The sequence below is a fragment of the Ptychodera flava genome, chromosome 17, assembly GCF_041260155.1.
Source record: "Ptychodera flava strain L36383 chromosome 17, AS_Pfla_20210202, whole genome shotgun sequence".
Classification (NCBI taxonomy): Eukaryota; Metazoa; Hemichordata; class Enteropneusta; family Ptychoderidae; genus Ptychodera; species Ptychodera flava.
This window is the reverse complement of record NC_091944.1, coordinates 28,271,586-28,295,656: the sequence shown is the minus strand read 5'-3', so window position 1 is coordinate 28,295,656 and position 24,071 is coordinate 28,271,586. Positions and strand designations below refer to the sequence as shown.

General features: G+C 35.9%; 1 protein-coding gene across 2 annotated transcripts in view; it reads right to left on the bottom strand.

Moving 5' to 3' along the window:
- LOC139115973 (dyslexia-associated protein KIAA0319-like) overlaps positions 1-24,071 on the bottom strand; it is a 75,332-nt gene that overhangs the window by 11,711 nt on the left and 39,550 nt on the right. For both annotated transcript variants that reach the window (XM_070678453.1, XM_070678452.1), the window contains 11 exons: positions 16,091-16,347; positions 12,632-12,806; positions 10,697-10,899; positions 9,292-9,472; positions 6,965-7,097; positions 6,401-6,465; positions 4,102-4,256; positions 2,828-2,951; positions 2,076-2,208; positions 947-1,095; positions 157-308 (listed from right to left, as the gene is read on the bottom strand). In XM_070678453.1, the coding sequence (XP_070534554.1) occupies positions 157-308; positions 947-1,095; positions 2,076-2,208; positions 2,828-2,951; positions 4,102-4,256; positions 6,401-6,465; positions 6,965-7,097; positions 9,292-9,472; positions 10,697-10,899; positions 12,632-12,806; positions 16,091-16,347 (1,727 nt within the window). The remainder of the gene's footprint in view (positions 1-156; positions 309-946; positions 1,096-2,075; positions 2,209-2,827; positions 2,952-4,101; positions 4,257-6,400; positions 6,466-6,964; positions 7,098-9,291; positions 9,473-10,696; positions 10,900-12,631; positions 12,807-16,090; positions 16,348-24,071) is intronic.

Below are 24,071 nucleotides of genomic sequence, written 5' to 3'. Positions count from 1 at the left end.
GAAAGCATACATCTGTCTCTATATAGATGCTGATAGCAATGAGGACAATATTCACCATAACGGACACACTGACAAATACACACCCACATACAGACGGGAAGACAGAGAGGCAATACACAGAAATGTGACAGCAAAATACAGATGCATTATACTTACCCCAGCAGCAGGACTTTTGCTATTTCTGGTCCATTCATAGGATACAATAGCCATATCATCATGAGACTTCCTGCCGTCAACCTCCACGTATTTCCTGGGCAGCAAGACAGTGAAGTCCTCTCCTGCATTGGCCACTGGTGGCTCATTGACTTCTACACAGAAAACAGAAAGACAGAAAAAGATTGTTGTGATGTTCCCAAACTTTATCTTGATGCCTTTTCAACTTCTGGAACAAACCTTACTGTTTTTATAGGCAATGTTGATCATTGATCAAATGATACATTTTGAAAATTTATATTTAGAATATGGTTTTCACTGAATTTGAGGCCAGTAAGAAAGGTCATGATCAGTATGAGATAAACGGCAAACTGGCATAAACAGCAAAATCAGCTAAAAGTGACCAATAAAATATGTTGAAATACTTTGTTGCAACATGACACATGAAGGGATATTGGAAATAAACAATTACACATGGACATTTAAAACATGAGATCATTTTAGATAAGCAGTCTAATTTAGATGAGGGAAAGTGGTAGCTGAACTCTGAAAAAACAAACAAATCTAAAATGCTTTTGCAAAGTCCATATTGCCAAACTGCCAAACTGTCGCCTATTGCCATATGACAAGATATTTGTATTTGGTATAGACAAGATGGCCAGTTTTGATAAACAAAACAATACAAAATAATTGAGATAACTTCAACATATTCAGGATAGCTTGATGGACGTCAAAGAGAGGATGTGACACTTTGGGGAAAGACAGCTATAAAAAAGATGATATGAAAACTGACCTTGTTTGACAACCACTGACACTGTATCGGTGTCACTTGTTCCCTTGGCATCGGTCACTGTCAGTGAGAACACATAGGTGCCTGGTCGAAGATCTGATATGGTGGCCTTGGCTTTGTCATCATTTTTTATATCAACATCACTTGGACCACTGCAAATCAGAGAAAAAAATCTAGTTTTGGTGTTCTGAAGGCAGCTGTAGAGTACCTAGATGTAGATACAGACTCATGAAAAGTCAACAGAGACATAAGGCAAAAGTAATTAAATTCTTTGTTTTGCGTCCACTCTAAATGGGAAAAGGTACGCGTCTAAGCGGCTGGAAAACACACACAAGAAACAATTAACACAACATTAACACAATGTAATTTGATTGCAGCAAATAAAAAATTGTAACAAAATTTTAGTTCAGAAAAGCTAAGCTCAGAAAAGCTAAGCGGTCATGTCCTAAAATTTCCTTTTCAAACACACTGTGTGTGTTTTTCATGAAAATCTTAAAGACCTAAGTGGGTGGGGACACAAAACAAAGAATTTAATTACTTTGGCCTAACTCTGATTCATGATTTTTTTCTCACTTGGGTAAGTTCATTTTCTCACTTGGGTAAGTTCAAATATGCAACTTAGCCCTTCCAATATGTGGTTGAGTCATAATTTAATAATGTACTATTACATCATTAATCAGATCTCTCCAGAAATCAAGTTCACAATTACCATTGATAACAATGTGTTTGGACCAAACCATAATGGCAAAAGGGTTAAACCTGTTCCATTTTTGATAATACTAATGTAATCAACATGGTCGAAATGCTTTGTGAAGTCACAGTCCTTGATGCTGCTGAAGACCCCACTGTTGTGCTTTGAAAGATCAGGTCAGGATCACAAATCATGAAGATATCTACACGTTTAATAGCAGCCTTCAAATCGATGAGATGGGAGTTGTCACAAGTGGAGGTCAGCAGTCCATAGTCTGAGATGGGTGATTGGGACAATTTCCTGGACAATTATTTGACAGACAATACATATATCTGTATGCATGTTGACATGTGGCATGTTGTAAGGGCTTGAAGTTTCTGAAAATTAATGTCATGAGGGCAATCATAACTTGATTATCATGGATTAAGGATGGATCTGTACCTTTGTTTTGTCCAACTGTAGGATGTAATTCCCTGGTCATCACTGCTTTGACTGCCGTCCAACTCTGTCTCATCATTGGGCAGACTGATCTCTTTATCTGGCCCTGCATCGGCTACTGGTGGCGAGTTATTCTCTGAAAGGAGAGGATGATCTGTTACTTGAAATTCCACAAACACAGATCAAGTGAAACCATTGACCACAAGGAAAATGTGAAAATATTAACCTTTTTTCTCTGGGGGACTTACAGTTTATGTCTGCCAGATTGCAAACTATGGCCATTTTTCCACAAACCTGCAGACCAAACTATCTTCTACAAGTTTCATTTGATTCGATATCTCATATATATTCCATGCACTTCAACTTCAAAAGTCTGAACGTGAAGGTCTGTTTCTGAATATCATATAACGTCGGCCATTGGTAGTGGTTCTGAACTTGAATTTCTTATACATGTATTTTGGAACTGTCATGAGCTCATGAACTTGACTCTCCACATAATTCAACTTGGTAGAAAAAGGATAAAGAACAAAAGACTGACTTTGAAACATTTGTGGACAGGTGCGGTTTTTCTCAACCATTACTGGCACATAAATTGCAACAGTGTTTTCTTAAATTTGCAAATGTTACACACATTTTTCATGTGGAGGAATTTCTCCGAGTCAAGAACCTCTGTAAGGGAGGATGATAAGTGACAAAACCTATCTTTTCAACATAAATTTTGGAAAATTTTGTTTAACTCATGATAATATACAAACCTGGTTGCACGATGACAGTGACACTGGCGGAGTTGTCATGCCCTGCTGTGTCTGTCACTTTCAATGTGAAAACATAGACTCCTTCTTCAAGATTGGACAGGTGAAGAATCTTGGATGAAGTACCCTTTAGAGGGAGAAAATTATTGGGATTCATTTCAGATATAGACGTTTTAACCCACTTCAAGTTTACAAAGTAACCAGCCATTACATGCAAAGTATTATGTGATACAAGTTGCAGTTGTAAAATCCTTGGGAAGAATGCTGTGAGCCATACAGAAAATCAATTTAGCAAACTCTTTCACCAAATTCAGGTCTGGTCATTGCAAAGGAATATAAAAACAACTGAAGTTATCCTAATTCTGGCAGTCAAATTGTATGACAGGAGGTACTGGTGCCTAAACATAAATCAAGGACTTATTCTTCCTTTAACCCTTTGAGTGCTGTAATTTTTTCCACCAAAATTTGAGTGCAACATTTTACCAAATTTTCCAAATTTTTCTGTAATTATTTTGATACTTTTTGACCAAATGGAAATCACATTTCCTTGGCTACAGTTCTGAATCAAAATTTTGGCAAAAATCTTGAAAAAATTTGACTGAAGTATATTCTATAAAAGCGACAAAAATTGACTTTGGCACTCAAAGGGTTAATCATGATACATGATACATGATACATGAGGAGAACATAACTATTGCTGTTTTGTCTGTATGTCCACCATAACATGTTATAATTCCATGCTAAATTTAAATGATCCAACTCTCTCACATTTAAATTTGTGATCCATTATTTTATAAGCCTAAAACCTTTTCTATCTGACATCATTGCAGTATTTATCTGCACGGTCTGCAGTCATAATTTGAGTATTAATGTGTGAAATCCATTACAACTTATGGTGCAGTTATTGCTGTAAATGAATGAAATATTGTCCTCTAATGCAACAACAACCACATACATGTATGCTTTTCAACTTACTCAATCTTTAATTTGCATTTTATACATGTGATTCGACTAAACTTTAAAAATTACAGCATTTAAAAATGCAATAGGTATGGTTTGGATAATATTTATTTATTACAACTCTCTAATATGCTGGAACGATACACAGCAAGATTTGTGTTGTGCAATATTTTGAGTTTGACTCCCTGGTACTAATGAAATTTTTGTAGATGAACCCTTAATATGATGAAAATTAACACAAATACCACACACACTCATGATGTCACTGCTTATCCATTTCATTTGATCTGCTGCCACATGTTACCAGACATTCTCACCTGCATATCAGCCACACCACCGCTGTCCTTTGACCATTCATATTGAGCAATGCCTTTATCATCGCTGCTCAATGAACCGTTCAAGACGACCGAGTTCTTGGGGAGTTTGACCACACGATTCGTCCCTGCATTGGCCACAGGTGGATAGTCAACCTCTGTAAAATAAAAACATAGGGCCAAAGTCCCTGAAGCTACTATAGACATGGATACAAAATTAAGTATTCCCTAACTGTATGAAATTATCTCACTAAGGTCAAGCTTTACGTCATAAAAATACAGCATATCTGTCAGGTTATAAATAATCTTAAGCTGGTTATTTTCATCCTAACCAACCACATTTTAACTTTCAAATTAACATTGTAAGTAAGTTCTGTTGAATAAGTTGAGACTGTACCTACTCAGAGAAAGCACACTGAAGAGACAAATGTTTGAAACTTAAGAAGTTCAAGGTCATCATTGTATGGAGTCATGTAACACTTTCATTGCACTGTTTACACAGATTGCATAATTGCTATAAATAGCACATGAGGAATCTTACAGCCCAGCTTTACCATAAATACCGTATCACTTTGACCACTCTATTTTTTTCCTCAAAAAGTAATTTTATTTTATCCTCAGCAAGTCAACCATACATGAAAATTAGAACTTTCTCTATCTCTATTTATTTGACCACCCTATCATGACAAACTATTGCGAGCAATTTCTTTGAGATAACATACAGGGCACAATAAATGACGGTTCAGATATGTCAAAGTTGGGATTCAGGAAAGTTACCTTTACATGTTTTAATCCTCTAAGATGGTAAGCATTTCACTATGTACTGTCAAAAAAGTTGAACTTTCTGATAATTCTACACTAAAATTATTTTGGCTTTGATGATTATTCAATTATTTAAAATCATATTAATTATTTTTTCTGGGTGAATTGATAGGATTTATACAGTACAAGAATTACATACAATGTAAGTCAAATTTTGACCAAAAATGACAAAAAAATTCCTTAAAAATACACATTTGCATATTTCATCACAATTTGAACAAATCTAACTTGGGTTGTCCTAGGGACCTGTATACCAAATAACAAAGCTGTCTGACCAGCGGTTATGAAGAAGAAGATTTTTACCAAAAACGCCTTTTTTGGCATTAATTTGCCTATTTTCAACATTATCAAAAAATTAAAAAAAAATAGTTTCTCAAAATCATATTTTTCATCTACACAACAAATATCAAATCAGTAAGTACTGCGGTTCTCAAGATATTTGAGTGGACGGACGCCTCACAAACGGACATACATACATACATACATACATACAGACTGACGCCGGACGCCGGACGGATACCCATCCCAATAGCTTCTATAGACTATAGTCTATAGTAGCTAAAAATATGCAATATTAAAATTAATGGTCAGATTCAGTCCTCTACCGTGTGTTGTCATGAGTTACGGTCACCTAGCAACCACACACCAACCAAAGACTACTTTATGATTGACATGATGCAGTTACATTCAGATGCATACAGTTGTCAAGGGTGTTGCTGTGTACTTCATGTGATAGAAATATGATTGATAATCTTATTCTATACCAAAGTAGACATGTATTGTGTGGGAGGTAATATGATAGAGAGATAATCAATCAATATAATATGTACCAGCAGGTATAGCTTTTACATATAGAAATTTACCTCGAGTCCTAATTTTATCGTGATGTTTAAGATAGAATGCGCCTCAGGGAAAGATATTTGGACTCTCAATTTTTTACAATTCTTTTCTGATCCACCACTTGTGGGGCCTCATTTTAAAGCTCTTGGTGTAAGAAATATTTTCACCTTCTAAGTTTTTCGAAAATTGAAAATGTTATTTTTCCCTATGGAGTTAACACAGGGATGGCGGCGATTTTGAATTTCAAATATCAGTAAATCTTGAGCAATTTGTTTCTCCACCTGGTCCAGTAGTACCAGAATTTGCAGGATGAGCCTCGATTTTTGTTCTTGATTTTTAAAGAGAATGGTTGAAATAATTGTTAGGGAAAGTTTGAGCGAAAGCTAAAGTCTTTCACTTTTGGGGCACATAAAGATAACAGCTGTATATTAGTCAGGTTACATTTGGTAGCTTATAGTCCAGCATTTGAGTGGGCATTGTGCAGTTTACTTGGTACAGAACTGAAAATGGCATTGGCCTAACACACTATGGTGAATTCTTCATTGCAAGATTTGCAGATTGCCAACAAATCTACCTGAATGTTGAGTACATGAACTACTGACCAGCATAAAGAGCTGTGAGGTTGGGTAGACAGACTAACCTTCATGTACTGTGACATTAGCAGTTGCTGAGCTTGTCACACCGTCAGAATCTGTCACTGTCAACCTACAGGACAGAAACAAAGATACCCCATGTAACTTCTATGAAAACGTCCTGTAGACTTTCCAGTGATGAGTACACACTGAATATGTCAATAAAATCTTCAGGGGACCAATTGGGAAGAACTGGTTACTGGTGATGTCATCAGTGTTACTTTCAGGATGCAGTGTAGGTTGGGGACAGGTTGAGGTTAAAGGTTAGGGCTGTAATGTGAATCATCAAGTTGACACCCTGGGTTAAAAAATGTTCAAATTGAGGGATACTTTCTGCGTGATCCACTGTTTGCAACATACACTGAAAAGCATCTCTGCCAACATTTCCAAAGGAGATTTTTTCAATGATTATCTAGAAGCAAGTGATGTGTGAAGAGGTTCATCATTAGACATCAAGGACCGTACAATATCACAGAATGAATTTTACAAAATGAAGGGTTTACAAGTTCTCTACTTGACACAGAATTGTGGTGTTTCAAAAACGCTTAACTTGCTATTTATATCCCACTCACTGAATTATGTAGATGCCTGCCACCAAATCTGTCATTGTCAAGAGCGCTTCATCACCAATTGTCTTTTGTTCTCTCAACGGTCCTTTGATTTCTTCCCAGTGATAGCTCACTATCTCGTCATCGTCCGTGCTCTCTGAAGATACAAAACAACAGCAAAGAGTTGGAAGAAAATTTGAACATATCTTTCTTGTCATGAAAACTGTCCTACACATGAATTGACAAATAATTTCCGGAGAAAAGATAATTTGATTAACTGGCACATCTGAAAAAACTGGTCCTGATCTCCTTTGTGGTGATAAATATGCCTGTCCTAGGTAGTCATTCATCAAAGCAGACAGAACATACCCCTATGATAATGCTGAATTGTAATATGGTTCGGTTGAACCCAGTAATCTTCAGCTTTGCTCATTATTCAGTAGCAATGATTGCAAACGCAGGATAATGAAATTAAACTTCCATGTGTTTACAAAAAGCATAATCTAAGATTGTTGGTAGTTTTGTTTCTCTAAGTTGGAATCACAGAAGACAGAGGTGTAACAAAATTTGAGGTACAATTTGTCAGCCTAAACTTGGCAAAAAATTTGCTGACTGGACTGTAGTTTTTCGGTAATCAAATATAGATGGGGTTCGTTTGCTTTTAATAGAGTTCAGAGAAAAAACTTATTGCCACATGTATTGACATACTTAAATCTACTATTTATATCAATTCTTTTCAAACAGACAATCACTCACACATGTAACAATGTTCTAAGCATTATATGCGCAACATTTACAATGCAAAAAATACTTTTATACTCTACCACTTGTGGGGTTCCTTGCCTTAGTTTCTTACAAATTGAAAATTTTTGTCTTTACTGCACCGAGTAAACACTGGGAAAGCAACCATTTTGAATTTCAAGCATCAGTAAATATCAAATTATTTGTTTCTCCTGCACAAAATCTTGCATGGTTACCCCGATTTTCATTCTTGCTTTCCAGTGGGGTTGTTCACAGTTTACGTCACTGTTCTCTCATTAATATGCAAAAATAAATATTTGTCCGCATTTTTAGATTACGCTTTTGAAAATTACGCATGCAAGAACGACGAAATACATCTCAGTGGGCGACTGCTAGTGTAACAGTGAATACTAAAAAACATATTCACGACTCAGAGTACAAGCTACAAAAACAGCCACGCATGCAACATTGATAAAATTTGTCCGCATTTCAAGCTGCGTGTCCGATGTCGCGCGCGTACAGCTATATTTAGTAACAAACCTGTAACCGTGAACAAGGCTATTGTCATTGAGTCTCCAAGCTTTAAGGCAGGGAAATTGATCCCAGGGATTGAGTGTGTTCTAGTCTGTTAGAGGATTATGAAGGTGTCATAGCCTTTTGTTTTCCATTGAAATTGTAATCTAGTAACAAGACAACCTGACGCCATTACCTTTCAATGGTTGTTGGATGTCCATGTTTTCCCAAAATTTGGCAACACCAGCAAATTCAAGTAAGCGTGGCATCGATGAATGTTCAGTCCCTTCCACACATTTGACCAAACCCTGGACACAATCATGTACACACATGTACAGATAAAACCATCAACATACAACTGCTATGAATGGATGACAGCCAAGCTTTAGAAATACTACCACCTTTTCTTTGAACGGTTTATTTAAAGATGACTCTGTTGAACTGTGAAGTCCCATCGAGTAAATGCCGCTATCAGAGGAAGATGTTACTCATAGAACAATAGACAAAAATATAGTACAGCCTTTGTCTTGGTATGCTATTTCTGGATTCCAACATAAACCATGAGTAGGAAATTTCACTCTTTGACGTTAAAATGACCATTTGATGCATATTCTGTCAAACTTCTATTGAACACAGAGGCCATTAGGTATACACAACAAAGCTTTACAACTATCTACTTTAGGCAAATGGTATACAACTATTTTCAGACTGCTCTTGTTGCTGGTTGGGAAAATCAATTGCACATGTGACTACGAGAAATGTGAATATGGTATTGAAATTGAGCTTTGAGAAAACATCTGGTTCAGGGACACCCTAACAGCTTGAGTACAAAGCATAATATTGTAATCAGTGTATTTGCAGATAGTATCATCTTTGTCAAAAAAGTTATTGATGAATTTTTTTTTTAGAGTTTTGAATAATTATATTCTGCTACAGCAGACTTTCTTCAAAATCTCTCTTGTATAACAGTCAATAAAACTCACAGTCTAATAAATGAAGCTGTTTTCAAGCTTCACATTGAACAGAATGTGATACAGTTCATGTTCATTGAAAGAAAACTCTTATTACTTGGACCACTTTGATTTTTATTTACTTACGAGAGCCATCCAGGACTGTTTCACTGTTTGGCAAGGTGACTTCCTGTTTCTTAGGTGAGATGACTGCCACTGGAGGTTCATTGACCCTGGGTTTGGGAAGCACGGTGACATTGACATTGTCTTCACCGTATGCATGGTCGCCAGTCACTGTCACTTTGAACATGTACTGACCGGCCGTCAACTGAACAACAAAAAACAGTCACACAAACATTGACAGAAATAATCAATAGATGTCAAATTTGATTTAAATAGAATGTTACATACTAATATTTCAAAAACGTATATTTAGGTTGTTTTTGTTTCCGGCTGGACGACTGCAGGTCACGCTGTCCATCTTGCTATTCATGTATAGATAAAAATAATCGATGGAAATGAACAAGAGTCATTTTTGCCAACATCTGCACACATAATTTGTCTAATGCAACAGGTGATATTTGTGACAGCAATTGATCAAATTGTGACACACATCAACTCTATAATGAAAAGCCTATTGTCTGGTAACAGGATTAGTCAATCATTTTCAAGCTGTTGCACAAAGCATTGGATCGTTTATCTGACAAAATAGAGTAGCCTGGGTACTCTTGGCTTTGGGTTGCTGAGTGCACCTGGAGAAAAATTTACAAAGATACCGTACAGTCAGCATAAGAGCAGTCATCAACAACTATCTTTTGAGAAACAAGAAAACAAACAATAAAACACACTCTTCAAATGAAATCCTGTTATCCACTTTTCTGCAATAAGTCTTGCTTTACCACTGAAAATAATAGGCTTGTGGTAAAATTTGAATGTAAGGAGATGCACGTAGCTCAATCCTTTCACAACCATGGTTTGGCCCAAATCCCGTTGTTATCAATGGAGATTGTCAACCTGCTCACTGGGAATTGGGGGTGAAAGAAGTTTAGGTATATTATCACTTTTAAGAAATACCCTGACATCAAAACATGAACAATTGGTTGGCTCAACACTCCTTGCAGCGATCACCTTGTGTAAGGGTACTTTTCATAGTAAAGAAATGTAAACAGTGTGTTTTGAATAATGTTGAATTGTGAAACTGGATGCTAATAACAGTAGCTAAATTAAAAGATGTCTTTTAGATAAGGTTGAAACATAACGATAGTTTAAATTTCATAGTAAATACATTGCAACATACTGGTATTCCACTGAACTATGTTACTTGGTAAGGCACCATTTTACAGGTGGTATAGCCACAAACTGATGATGTCAAATCGCCGTACACAACACACAGTGTCATAATTACAAGGCATCTGTGTTTTGTGTACGGCCATCTGACGTCATCAGTTTGCTATACCAGTGGTAAAATGGTGCCATTTTGGTAGTTAAATTGTACTTAGCCCTGCTCTGTCTTGCTAAACAATCTTTGAAACAAAATCTAGATGAATTGTACCTTTGATAAATTACATCTCTTTTGGTGTTTGCCTTCCATGACACCTGCTGTACTGCCCTCTGGAGCAGCTACAAGGGTCCACTCATACTGGTACTTGGTGTTTTCTGGAGGTTCCGGTACCACGTAGACAAAGAGGCTGACGCTGTCTTCATCTGGAAGGTGTAGGACTTTGTCATCTCCTGCAGACACTGACAACACCACCACTGCAAGATGAAACAGAAGATAACACAGTGTTACGGCTCACTCTTGAACACTCAGATATACACTGTAACATGGAATTTTTTGGCCACTCACGGCTGGATTTTCATTCCAAAACAGTTGTTTCAAGTCCTGAATCTGAACTGATAGAGACAGTTTGTAGCTTAGCTTTGCAGAACAACATTCTGCAGGTTTTTTCTGCGTCAATGTCATGAGAAAAATCTTCTCCATTTGCATGTTGATCATAAGATAATGCAATGCATATTTTTGGAATCTATAATTTAGGAGAACCTGACTGACAAGCTAGAACTCCTTGTAAAAAATAAATTTTCTGAACTTTATGGTGATATTGTAATATTTCCATGTAAAATTTACACTGTGAATAAATTTTTCAATAAGAACAGAGTCTGCAAATTTTTTTCAGCCTCTTGTATGTTGCTTGTTTTTCTGATCCAAGTAAGGTTACATTACTCCAAGATGGACACTGTTTTGCAAATGCAAGTGTACTTAACAAAGCTCTAGTCTATATCTGAAATGCATGTCAATTATTGTCTGACTGGAAAAATTTATTTCAAGAAAATACTGCAATATCATCCGCACGCATTAACAATAACAGAACTTTACACATGTAATGGAGAAAGCTTTGTATGAACGATGATACAAACATATGTGTGCTGCAAATATTATGGGATATCATGAAAAGGTTGAAATATGGCAGAACAGCCATAAGCAAAGCGAGACAAAAGTTGAATAAAAGCCAATAGATGTAAATAGAACATGTTATTATGGAATATTCATGATGTTGAACACTAGGTCCTGCCACTGGGCCTCTCTGTGAAGCTGGGAAAACGTGTACAGCTTTTGTCGTTCAAACCAAACACAAACCCACTCTGACAACACAAGTCTATAAATAAAATCTTTTCACTGACTAGAAATAGATTAAACTTGTGACGCTGGCTGGTACACTGTGCTTGCATGCATGCATGCTATCTTCACCGTCTGATGCACGTGTGCACAACATACTTATCATCTTTTGAAATTTATTTTGCTTTTTTTTTCAATCAAAGAAAGACAGAGAAAGAAGAGTAGCTTTTTTACATGGAAGTTGATAAGGTGGCAGTATGGACTTTGTCTTCAAATACAGCTACAAGGTAGATCGTGTGTGGTACTGGGTAGGTAAAAGTTGTTGTGGTAATAAACCTACAAGGTATGGCTTGTTACGTGTCTGAGATATGGAAATCCAGAGAGCTGCTCGCAAAAAATATTTGAATGATTTATGCCTGTCTAATTGTAGAAATAGACGTTGCATCATAACATATGCTTCAAGCCAAGTCTGTTTTTCATGTGAGTGATTTCCTCAACCAGCATTTTTGTATGGAGGAAAAAAAAAGATTTTTTTTGGCCGGATGTCATGCGACTGTATATTGCATGACAAGAGAAATTTTGGAATTGATGACTATTTCAATGATAAGCAAACATCCCTCTGGCTGTATGACTCTGAAATGGGCTGGTATTTTATAGACAAAGGCCAAACATTCAAACACGCATTGTTTATTGGTGGTACTGGTAGGTATTATGGATGCAACATAGTCACATACTGTAGAGTGTTCCCCACAGCTTGGAAAAATAGATGGGTGGCAAATTTAAATAACAATGTGTAATTTGCATATTCTTTTGTTGTGAAAATCAACACTAAGAAATGCAGAATTTGAATGTCTGGGTGACTCCAGATCTTACCTGGTTCAGTAACAACTTTTGTAGTGACATGTGGCGGTTGATCCGTCACGGCTTCTGTGTGTACAATATCTGTGTCAGTCTCATTTCCCGTCTCCTCTGTTTCATTGATGTCCACAGGCACTGCTTCTGTGACCGTTGGGCTTGCAGAGCCGTCATCGTCAGAATGTTGCTTGTTCTGGAAGGAGGGAGGGAGAGAAAATAAACACCACGGAGATGTCAAAATGAGAGACAAAATCTTCTTCACACATTATTGTGTTCATTTTACTACTATTTCCATCATTTTGTTTCATTATCAGTTAATGTTGCATGCAAACAAGTGGCTTTGCAGCAGGACAGTTACTTATATCATGATAAACATGCCAATCGTCTGATAATAAATGAAAATTTACTGTACTACTTTTATTAGTACCTGAAAACATATATGAAGAGTATTGTCTGAGTTTCATTACGTAACGAAAAAAATTCATCATTCTCTTCTGTTCTGGGAGGTGTGAGAACACCTATACTAACACATGAGAAAAATATCTTTAGTTTTGTGTCATCAATGCTGATTGGTCATTCCCAGTACAATGTTTTTGTCATGTGAATTTCTTGACGAATAGAATGTTGCATGTTGTAGGACAGGAACTACAGCACTGACGGACAATGCAGTGCAAAGTGAATGCGTTTTGTCCATTTCCCCAATCAGCTTGGCGGATATGTACATACGGCAATTTCCAATCAAAGCATTATGATAATGTGGTTATTTTGATTAATAAATATATCTTAAAATGATTAATATGTGATCCTGTAAAAGGAATAGCAGTGAAAATAAAACTTTTGCAAGAATAAAGATCTTCATTGTGATTAATTGTGAACAATATTTGTCTGCAGGAATGTGATTATAAATAAACGGTCATTGACCCCAGTGGTTTTTTAGAACTACGATAAGATACTATCACCATGACTACAATTTCTGTAAGTATTGTAGGGAAGCATTTTCATCACATCATCATGGTGTGTGGGATCAGATACCCTCGTTTTAATTGACATAATTAAGCCCCACCTTTGTTGTAAAAATAGAAAGTGATATCTCTGATAAAAATAATTTGGGTAATGACAATAGAAAAATTGTTTGCCCAGCGCAAATTGTTTGCTCAGTGTGCATGAGGTCTTTTGAAAATTTAATATCTGCGGTTCTCTGATATTTATTTTTGGTAATTTTTATTGAGTGTAATATTGCAGGGTATATTGTTGTACACGTACACAACACTGTAGAAGATTGACCAGGTACTTCACCTATGGCCTTGTGAAAACATTCCCTTTTTTACTGTACGAACATTTTTTGTCATTTCCTTTCTGCCATAATTGGATTGTCCTTAGTTAGGCGGCAAGCAGGTATCAAAACTGCTGAGGGATGCAAACACGCATGATCTATATCTGTCTGTGTTGTATCAATGAATTGCAGATGGTGAGCAGTAAGTGAGAATTACAATAAATTACACTGGTCAGACTGTCCAAAGTAACCATGTGGAACTGTACTGTACAGAATGAGAGCAGCAAAACTGAGTCATCTCAGAGAATTTTCTTCACCTTGATAAAAATTGTAAAAGTCAAGTTTTATTCTTTTCATTTGTTTACAACTGAAGTCAGGGAAACTATAAAAATATCTAGCTACTTTGAATCTTGTCTTTTTGTTTGATACTGAATATGTGGACAAGATATATAGCACAGCTGCATTTCATTATAATGCGGTAAAATGACAAGTTATTATTCAGTGTTGTCTTGATCTACTGTCGTACACCTCTGAGGAACCATTGCCTGTCATCTGTATTGTCTGATACATAGATCCCTCTAAGTCACAGATTAGTACCAGATATGAACTGAAAATGCTCACGTGTTTCATTATATATTGCAGTTATGTGTAAATTTGAACCTTTGCCACATGTTTGCAACTTCATTGAAAGTATTATGATCAACATGATGAACAATAATCACCGCCGATTAATTCTAAAAGGTCATGAAGTATACAAATATGTAATTAGCTGAAATAAAAATACTAAAGTTCTTTGACTGCTGTCATTGTATCACCACTTTATATAGCAAGTGTAATTACCGTTTGCCAAGTCCTTCAAGCCATATATGCTGAGCTGTGAAAGTTCATTAGATATGCAAATTATAAATTAACTGACATAAAAATGTGAAATGACTTTCGGTATTGTTTAAACTGGTATAATCATCATTGTACATAGCATGTTTTGCCAACTTTGATCAAGTAAATCCCAGTATATATCCCTAATAAGCAAAGTTCATTAAAAATGTAAATCAGGAATTGGCTTAAGTAAAAATGCTTAATGATTGTCAGTAATGTTGTATCATGATATCTGCAATACATGAAGCAAGTTATGTCAACTTTGGTCAAGTCAATTCAGATATATATCTCTAATTAGGAAAGTTCATTAAATATGCAAATTAGGAATTGGCTGAAGAGAAAATGCTTAAAGACTTTCAATAATATTGTATTACAGTGTCTTTAATGAACATAGCAAGTTTCATCAATTTTAATCAAGTCAATTCAGATAAATATCCCTAATTATGAAAATTCAGTTAATATGCAAATTAGGAATTGGCTGATGTAAAAATGTCTTCTGACTTTTAATAATGTTATATCACAGTATCTTTGATGTATATAGCAAGTTTCAACAACTACAATCAAATTAATTCAGATATATATCCTTAATAGGTAAAGTTCATTAAATATGCAAATTTGGCTGGAGTAAAAATTCTCAATGACTTTCAAAAATGTTGTATCATAGTAGCTTCAATACATGTAGCAAGTTTCATCAACTTTGGTCCGATGAATTCAAATATCTATCCCTAATTAGCAAAGTTCATTAAAATATGCAAATTAGGAATTGGCCAAACTTAAAATGCTTAATGACTTTCAATAATGTTAAATCATAGTATCTTTCATATACATACCAAGTTTGGTCAATTTTGATTGAGTCAAATTAGACATATATCCCAAATTAGGAAAGTTCATTAAATATGCAAATTAGCAATTATCTTTCATGTCACCCCTTAATGGTTCCCACTGCTGATATAGCTTGGTGTGATCAACATTTGTAGCAAATCTCATCAAATTGTGTGTACTAGTCGTTTTTAATGTATATCCGGTTTTTTTTTTCTAAAATCATTAATTATGCAAATGAGCAAAAAGTATGCAAGCCACACCCACCAAAAACTAATCAGTTCTTGCCATTTGCTAACTGAATCTATGTACCAGATTTGATTCTGATCTGATAAGCCGTTTTTGAGATGTCGGACCAACAGATAGACAGACAGACAGACACACAGATTGACAGACAGACATCGCTGCAACATATGCTCACGTGTGTAAACACATGAGCAAAAGATGGGTAATAATATCTTGAAGAGGTGTTGGGGCAGTGGAAGGTATACAATTTAGCATAGTATTACCTTTTTGCTTGGGTTTGGAATTACTTCTTCCTGTGTGTGATCTACAGCTGCTGTGACTTGCGGTACGTCGTCATTTGAGGGTTTGGTCTCCGCGGTCACATTCTGTTCGACTGCTTCCTCCTGACTCCTCGGTGTCAGGTGACTTTCTGACTCTGTTTGCAGGCTGAATGAAGTGGACTGGGGTAACTCACTTCTGTCCGGTAGGTCGTTACTGGAGATGGGCTTGGTGCTGGCCGATGCTACACTGGGGTTGGACGCTGTAAGCAAACGTAGGCAGTGAGTGTGATACACTCAATAACAACACTGTGGAAGATATACAGTGACTTTACGATAAGAAAGGAGTGTGGATAAGACTAACAAACACTGCACTGTGAGTTTCTTGTTAGGTGAATTCTCAAATTTTGGCAATTCTTCAACTCCTTTTTGAAGATCATTACCTTCCTGCCATAACCCATTTGCAACCATGGTTTGGCCGAAATCAAATGTGATTGTGGACATGTTGAAAAGGACTTGGGGGTGAACAGGTGAAAATAAAATGTGACCTATGGATGCGTTTTTGCACACTAAAATTTTTACAAGCGACCGAGCGGGCCGATATAGCTCCGCTGTGTTTATGTAGAGAATAACTATTTTGACACATGTTGATGAAGAAGGGTGGAAATCTTTGATAGCTCGATGCAGTGGCCAGAAAAAAGTGGCTAAAATAAGCTGCAAAAATACGCAATTGAAGATTTCATCATACTTTGAATGTATCACATAGGATCATCCCTAAGAACATGTCAACCAAAGCTATCTGATGAGTAGTTTTTGAGAATAAATTTTTTGACCAAAAATGGCAACAATTGCCCCCAAAAAGTAAAAATTGCAGATTTCATCATAATTTCAAAAGATCAAATTTAGTTCATCTATAGAAACCTGTATACAAAATTTCAAAGCTGTTAGACAAGTACTTTTTGAGAAACACATTTTTTGACCAAAAATAGGAAAAATTGCCCCAAAATTACAAAATTGCAGATTTCATCATTATTTCAATAAATATCATTTAGTTCATCTATGGAAACCTGTATACAAAATTTCAAAGCTATCAGATGAGTAGTTTTGAATATACACATTTTTTGACCAAAAATGGCAAAAATTGCCCCAAAAAAACAAAATTACAGATTTCATCTGAAATTCAATATATATTACTTAGCTCATCTGTAGAAACCTGTATACCAAATTTCAAAGCTAACAGACCAGTACTTTTTGAGAAGCACATGTTTTGACCAAAAATGGCAAAAATTGCCCCAAAATTACAAAATTGCAGATTTCATCATAATTTCAATAACTATCATTCAGTTAATCTGTAGGAACCTGTATACCAAATTTCAAAGCTATCGGATGAGTAGTTTTGGAAATACACATTTTTTGACCAAAAATGGCAAAAATTGCCCCAAAAATACAAAATTACAGATTTCATCAGAAATTCAATACATATTACTTAGTTCATCAATAGAAACCTGTATACCAAATTTCAAAACTATCAGACCAGTACTTTTTGAGAAATAAATTTTTTGACCAAAAATGGCAAAAATTGCCTTAAAAATGCAAATTTGCATATTTCTGCACAATTTGAACAAATCTGAAATAGATCATCCCTAGGGACCTATGTACCAAATATCAAAGCTATCTGACTGGCAGTTTGAAGAAGAAGATTTTTAAAGATTTTTTAACCAGAAATGACAAAAATTGCCTTTAAAATACAAATATGCAAATTTCGCCACGATTTGAACAAATCTGACTGAAGTCACCCTAAGCAAACTGCATATCAAATTTCAAAGCAATCGGACAAGCTGTTTCAGAGAAGAAGATTTCTTTACCAAAAACACCAAAAAATGCCCCAAAAATACAAATATGCAAATTTCACCACAATTTGAACAAACTGAAGTGAGGTCACCTTAAGTGAACTACATATAAATTTCAAAGCAATGGACTTGCGGTTTCAGAGGAGAAGGCAATTGTTGACGGACGACGACGGACGACGGACGACGGACGACGACGACGACGGACGACGGACGACGACGGAAATCAACCTATTAGATAAGCTCCGCTCGCTGACAGCGGAGCTAATAAAAGTTTTTTTAGTTTCCTGTTTGTGTGGAATCATTTTCAAGACTTTACGTGAAGTTTTTGCTATTTGTGAAAATCAAAAAATTATTGTTTCCTTACAGAGTTAATACACTGCTATAGCAGTCCTTCTGAATTCAAAATATTGGAAAATTTCAAGGGAATTGTTTTTCCAATCCCAAAGTTTGCACAGTAACCCTTACTTTCTACTTCATTTATGAGAATAAAAAGTTCATAGTTTTCTTTAGCAAAGTAAAGGCAACAGTTTGACATTTGCTGTTTTGAGGCACATATCAATCGAGGAAAAAAGTGATTCTTGTTAATTTTTGTTTCCTTTCCTACAATTGCTGTTTATCAACATCAAATTCTGATTCTAAACACTTCATCTGTTGCAGGAGTGGATGAATACAACAATATCCCCAAAGATATCAGGTACTCCAAGTTATTGACTAGCTTTAGGAAACTTGTAAAAACTTTCCGTTTTCTATTCACTTGTCTGCTGCTTCTACCTAATTTTCTTGTCTGTTGTTCTCCTTTTCATGTGTTTAAATTTGTTATGTATCTCTTTGTCTTTTTTATGTATTTTTTTCATTTATTCAACTATGGAGAAATCAAGTTTAAATATAGATTAATAATAATAATAACTTGACCCACAAAACTGATTCGTTTTGCTTTTCTTATCTTTTTGTATGATTACTCATGAAAAAAATTTGAAATCAATACTGTTAATGTGAAACATTTCACGTACTGACTTTCTAATTTGTTAAATTCTTTGTTCTCATTCAATAGAAATGCTTTGAAAATGTGAATGAGATAAATGCCATAAAGACACTGTACAATTCATCATTTTAAATTAAAGATATACTCAGCAGTACGTAGGCTGAATGACAGTATACAACCATTTGTTGGATCGATAACAGGGTATCGATATTACTTTTGATACAAAATCAATTTTTGCTCTTCTAGAAATGGGAGATAAGTTCAGAAGAACATGCCATATTTTTTGATCAACATACCACTTGTGCTCATTGGATAGAAAAACAAAACAATGTCGCATTAACAGCTCATTGACCAATCGGTCACCTTCTAACAGTCTGTTCTAAAGTAATTTGAAAGCAATTATTGATATTACTTTCAGCACAGAAAATCCATTTTTTTTCTCTTAGATTATTGATTGTCTACACAATCGGTAGGCTGGGAGTTGATTGCTGGTGTATGACGTCATCATGACATATGTTATAAATCCAATTACAGACCATTCCAGCTGTTCTGATGGAGAAAAATATGGACACTAAGTCATTAATCCTCTTGCCACAGAACCGTCAAAAGAAAACATACCCATATGTCTGGTGTAACTGTGGTTACTCATTAATTTCATTTTTGTTTTAACATGGACATAACTGGCATTCTGTTTTTCATTGGAAAGTGTGTTCAAAATCAAGAGGGCTCTGTATGCAATGAAAATAGCCTTGCTTACTTTCTTTTTTTCCTTGATCAATCAGCGAATCTGGCTAGATTTCTTTCCATTTTTTCTGAATCAATACTGAATCTTTCCTCCCCTGCTAATTTCATACAGTGTTTCAAAAGGAATTCACAACTATGGTAAAGCTCTTGCCCTGATACAGTTCCAGGTACTTCATATTAGCATGAGACAGGGTGTCCTCACTGTTACATAACGGAGTATATGACTCACAGTGTGACGCAACTTGTTCACTTAGGTGTGAATATATTGATTTTGAAATTTGTCTGAGTGATTACAAGCATTACTCAGACATTAACCTCTCAAGTTTTCAAAGTTCCACACATCAGTGCATTCACATGTGTTTCATCTTTCCATCATAATTCTAGACAGTACATACATATTTTATGAAAGCCCCAATTGACTCTTGGACCAGGGATATATTATAGGCACTTTAAAAATTTGGCACCTAGTAGTTTCCTAGCACATGTGTTTATTATGATCCTGATGAAATTTGAAAGCATAAACTGAAAGATGTCATATAATTCAATTGAAACTACCCACAGTGCAGTGTCTGTTAATCACTACAAATATCACTTTCCACAAAAACGACTCATATACTTCACAATTCCACTCAAAAATATAATTAATGAATTCAGAGGGTAGGCGACACATAGAAATAAGGAACTGAAACAATAGACATGTTACAGTAAATACAGAAATGCTGTGGTAGAATAGAAAACAGTTACAGCTGTTTCAGATGGAAAACAGTATTGGCAGTCTGAGACAGCAACTAAAATGGAGGGAAAAAAAAATGTGATTTAATAAAGTAAATTAGTTGGCAGAAAAGAAAATAGAGATGCATATGTTACATTTATAAGTACTGTACAATATATGTTATGTAAATAACTCATAAAAACACAGTAATTGCCTGTATTTTTTCAATGGTTTTAATAACATTTCTACTCGGAATTTCATACACAGTTGGTACACTTCACATGTGTAAAGACTTTGTCATTTAATACCAGCTTACTGATAGCCATTGGAGGTTCTCACTCCAGGGAAAAATTAGGTGTACTTCTTGGCCGAGCGGATGTTAGACTTGCAGACACTATATTTTGCTTACACGTGTGTGTACTTTTGTCAATAAAATGGACTCAAACATCTGCTTTTATGTAAACAATCTTTTTCTGTCATTTGAACATTCAATTCTACATCTGTGATTTTTATGATTGTGAATATGTTTCAATGAATCAGTATGTTAAATTACTGGATTGAACAGGGAAAGGGGTTGTGTTGTTAACATGAAAAACAGAGCTTTTGATTTTCAGGGGAAAGTTCTTGAAGGATAAGAACAGAAGAGGTAAGATCTACTTGTCACAAGGTTACATGTGTTTTGGGTGTCCTCTTAAATTGATGAATTCATTTTCAAGTTCATGTACCACTGTGTACTACGCCAATACACACTTGTGTGTATGACGCTGGCTTCTATGTTAATGCTGTAGATAATACATACATGGCTACTTTACTTCACTTGTAAAGCCAACCAAGTGTTGAACTATTTCAGTCACATGCCCAGTGTATAAATATGGGACTTGGTTGATTGACAGAAAGAGGCTGCTCAAATAGCATGGAAAATGAGGGTCACAACCAGAGTGCCCATTATAAAAACAAGATGGGAATATTAATTGGAAACTGACTGGGAAGAATCTAAACATAGCAGTTTGGGAAACTCTGATGAATGGTAAATTCCAGGACATTGGACAGCAGTGAGGTGATGCATAGAAGTGTATGAATCGGGGCCATACACTCAAAGTCACTTATGTAAAATTCAAGAATTTTCAAGGACTTTTTCAGGAATTACCAAGGACTTTTTTCTAGGTATAAAATACCATTTTCCAGATATCATTTTAAAATATTAATATTATTTTTATGATGTCATGACAGATCATCTTGTCATTTTTGAAAATTATGGGTAGATTATGAATCTTCCTGGACGTTCCAGGATCCAATTTCATTATCAAGGACTTTCCGGACTGAGGCTTTGAAATTCAAGGACTTTGTCGGAGCACGTACGGATCCAGAATGCTACTGTTGAGTGGGAAAGTGACCTGGCTCCTGATGAGCTGGATTCTGTATTGCTCCATGGAATCCAAATTGACTGTATACAGGATTTACTTTGAGGTCTGAATCTGATTCCGATTCCGATGACCCACATCAGGGTCAAAGTTCTTTCTCATTTGCGGGTAAAATGAAATACAGGCAATCACTGCACTATCATGAGCATGAGGTCTGTGCATGGGGTCAAAGGACAGTCAATAATACACTACCAGTACAGAAACTAATATGGCTAGTAAGCTCACAGACGCATATATGCAAATCATTAGTGAAAAATTATTGGGACAAGTCAAATACACTTTGAGATTGGCCCTTGAAATCAACAACTCTTCAAGATGAAATTTTGATACTTTTACATAACTTTTTTTTTTTCTTTTTTCATGAATTTTGGTTTCAACTTCATCAATCTGAAGAGATAGTATTAAAAGTGCAGTGCCAGTATGAGTTGTTGCAATTCAAGGGCCAGCTTCTCTCAATGCAGTGACTGCATCCTTTGTATTACACAGCATGGATAGTCACAATCAATACAGTGGCGACCACTACAACTACATTCTAGTGTTAGTGTTGATGGACCATGGTGGCTTGAAGGTCTGGCTGCACTTCTGTGAAAGTGTTCATCCCTGCGTGCCCCGGCATCACATACAGTATCCGATTGTTGGACACAGTAGCAAAGACATGCTAAATGGATGATCAAAACGCTAAAGTCTGGCCATCTTTGGCTTTGCTAACGATAATGCGCACAAGACTTCAAATCACACATGGTCATTCATTATTGAATCATTAATATGGCTTGGCCTTTAGGAGAATGCTACCAAACCAAACTGTCTGTGTTGACATATTGTGTATTTAAGCAATAAACAACACCCTGCAATGGTATACCACGAGATTTTGACCAGTTCATGACATAAATGTATATGCATGAGTGATAGCAAGTGCATATATGGAGTGAACTAGTCAAAATCGAGTGGTATACCCATTGCTGACATGGTTTATTGCTATTAAATTACAATATTGAAATTCTGGTGTGAAATGTCAAAAAGGGAATTTTTTCTCTAGCTTAGAACTTATGTCTGTCCCAACCATGCTATATTGCAAATATAACATGGTCGAGTCAAGTATTTGCACCATCAATACACTGGTATGATATAATTTATGATAGATGATAGATGAGCTAAAAATGACATATAGTTTCACAGATAATTGACACTTTAAAGAAAACTATAATGGTTGAAGATTTGTTGGTAGCATCCTTCCATGAAAAGCTTTGCGAGACTGAACAGAATCGTTGTTTCCTTGACATTTCCCAGTGTGGTACAAAGGTAGTGAGGTGTGTGTTTCATTTCAGCAGTTGGATGTTCCAAAAGTTCACAGAGTTTTATTAAAACAAGTCATCGTTGATGACACAGTCCCCACTTGTTATGGGTATTTTGATTACTGGTCCTCAGAGAGGATACAGGCCTCTTCATTAGGTCGGTGATAAAAATACTTTTGAATGAATTGGCTTGATACATGTCTGAGTTATGGTTCAGGACATGAAAAAATCGTAACAAAATGGTCGCACAGTGGCCATATTGGATCGCATCACAAAACAAATTGATGTGCATACATGTAGCTATGACATTGGTCGATGTCCTTATACCAACTTTGAATAAAATTGGTCGAAACATGCGGATATGCCTGAGAAATGGCTCTGTACATGAAAAAATCGTAATAAAATGGCCGCCTGGCGGCCATATTGGATCGTATCACAAAACAGATTGACGTGCATATGTATGACATAGGTCAATGTCCTTGTACCAACTTTGAATAAAATCGGTTGAAACATGCCTGAGTTATGGCTCTGTACATGAAAAAATCGTAATAAAATGGCCGCACGGCGGCCATATTGGATTGTATCACAAAACAGATTGACGTGCATATGTATGACATAGGTCAATGTCCTTGTACCAACTTTGAATAAAATCGGTTGAGATATGCCTGAGTTATGGCTCTGTACATGAAAAATCATAATAAATGGCCGCACAGCGGCCATTTTGGATCGTATCACAAAACAAATTGCCGTGCACAGCCATGACATTTGTCAATAAGCTTGTACCAACTTTGAATAAAATCGGTTGAAACATGCCTGAGTTATGGCTCTGTACATGAAAAAAATCGTAATAAAATGGCCGCCTGGCGGCCATATTGGATCGTATCACAAAACAAATTGCCGTGCATATCTATGACATTGGTCAATGTCCTTGTACCAACTCTGAATAAAATCTGTTGAAACATGCCTGAGTAATGGCTCTGTACATG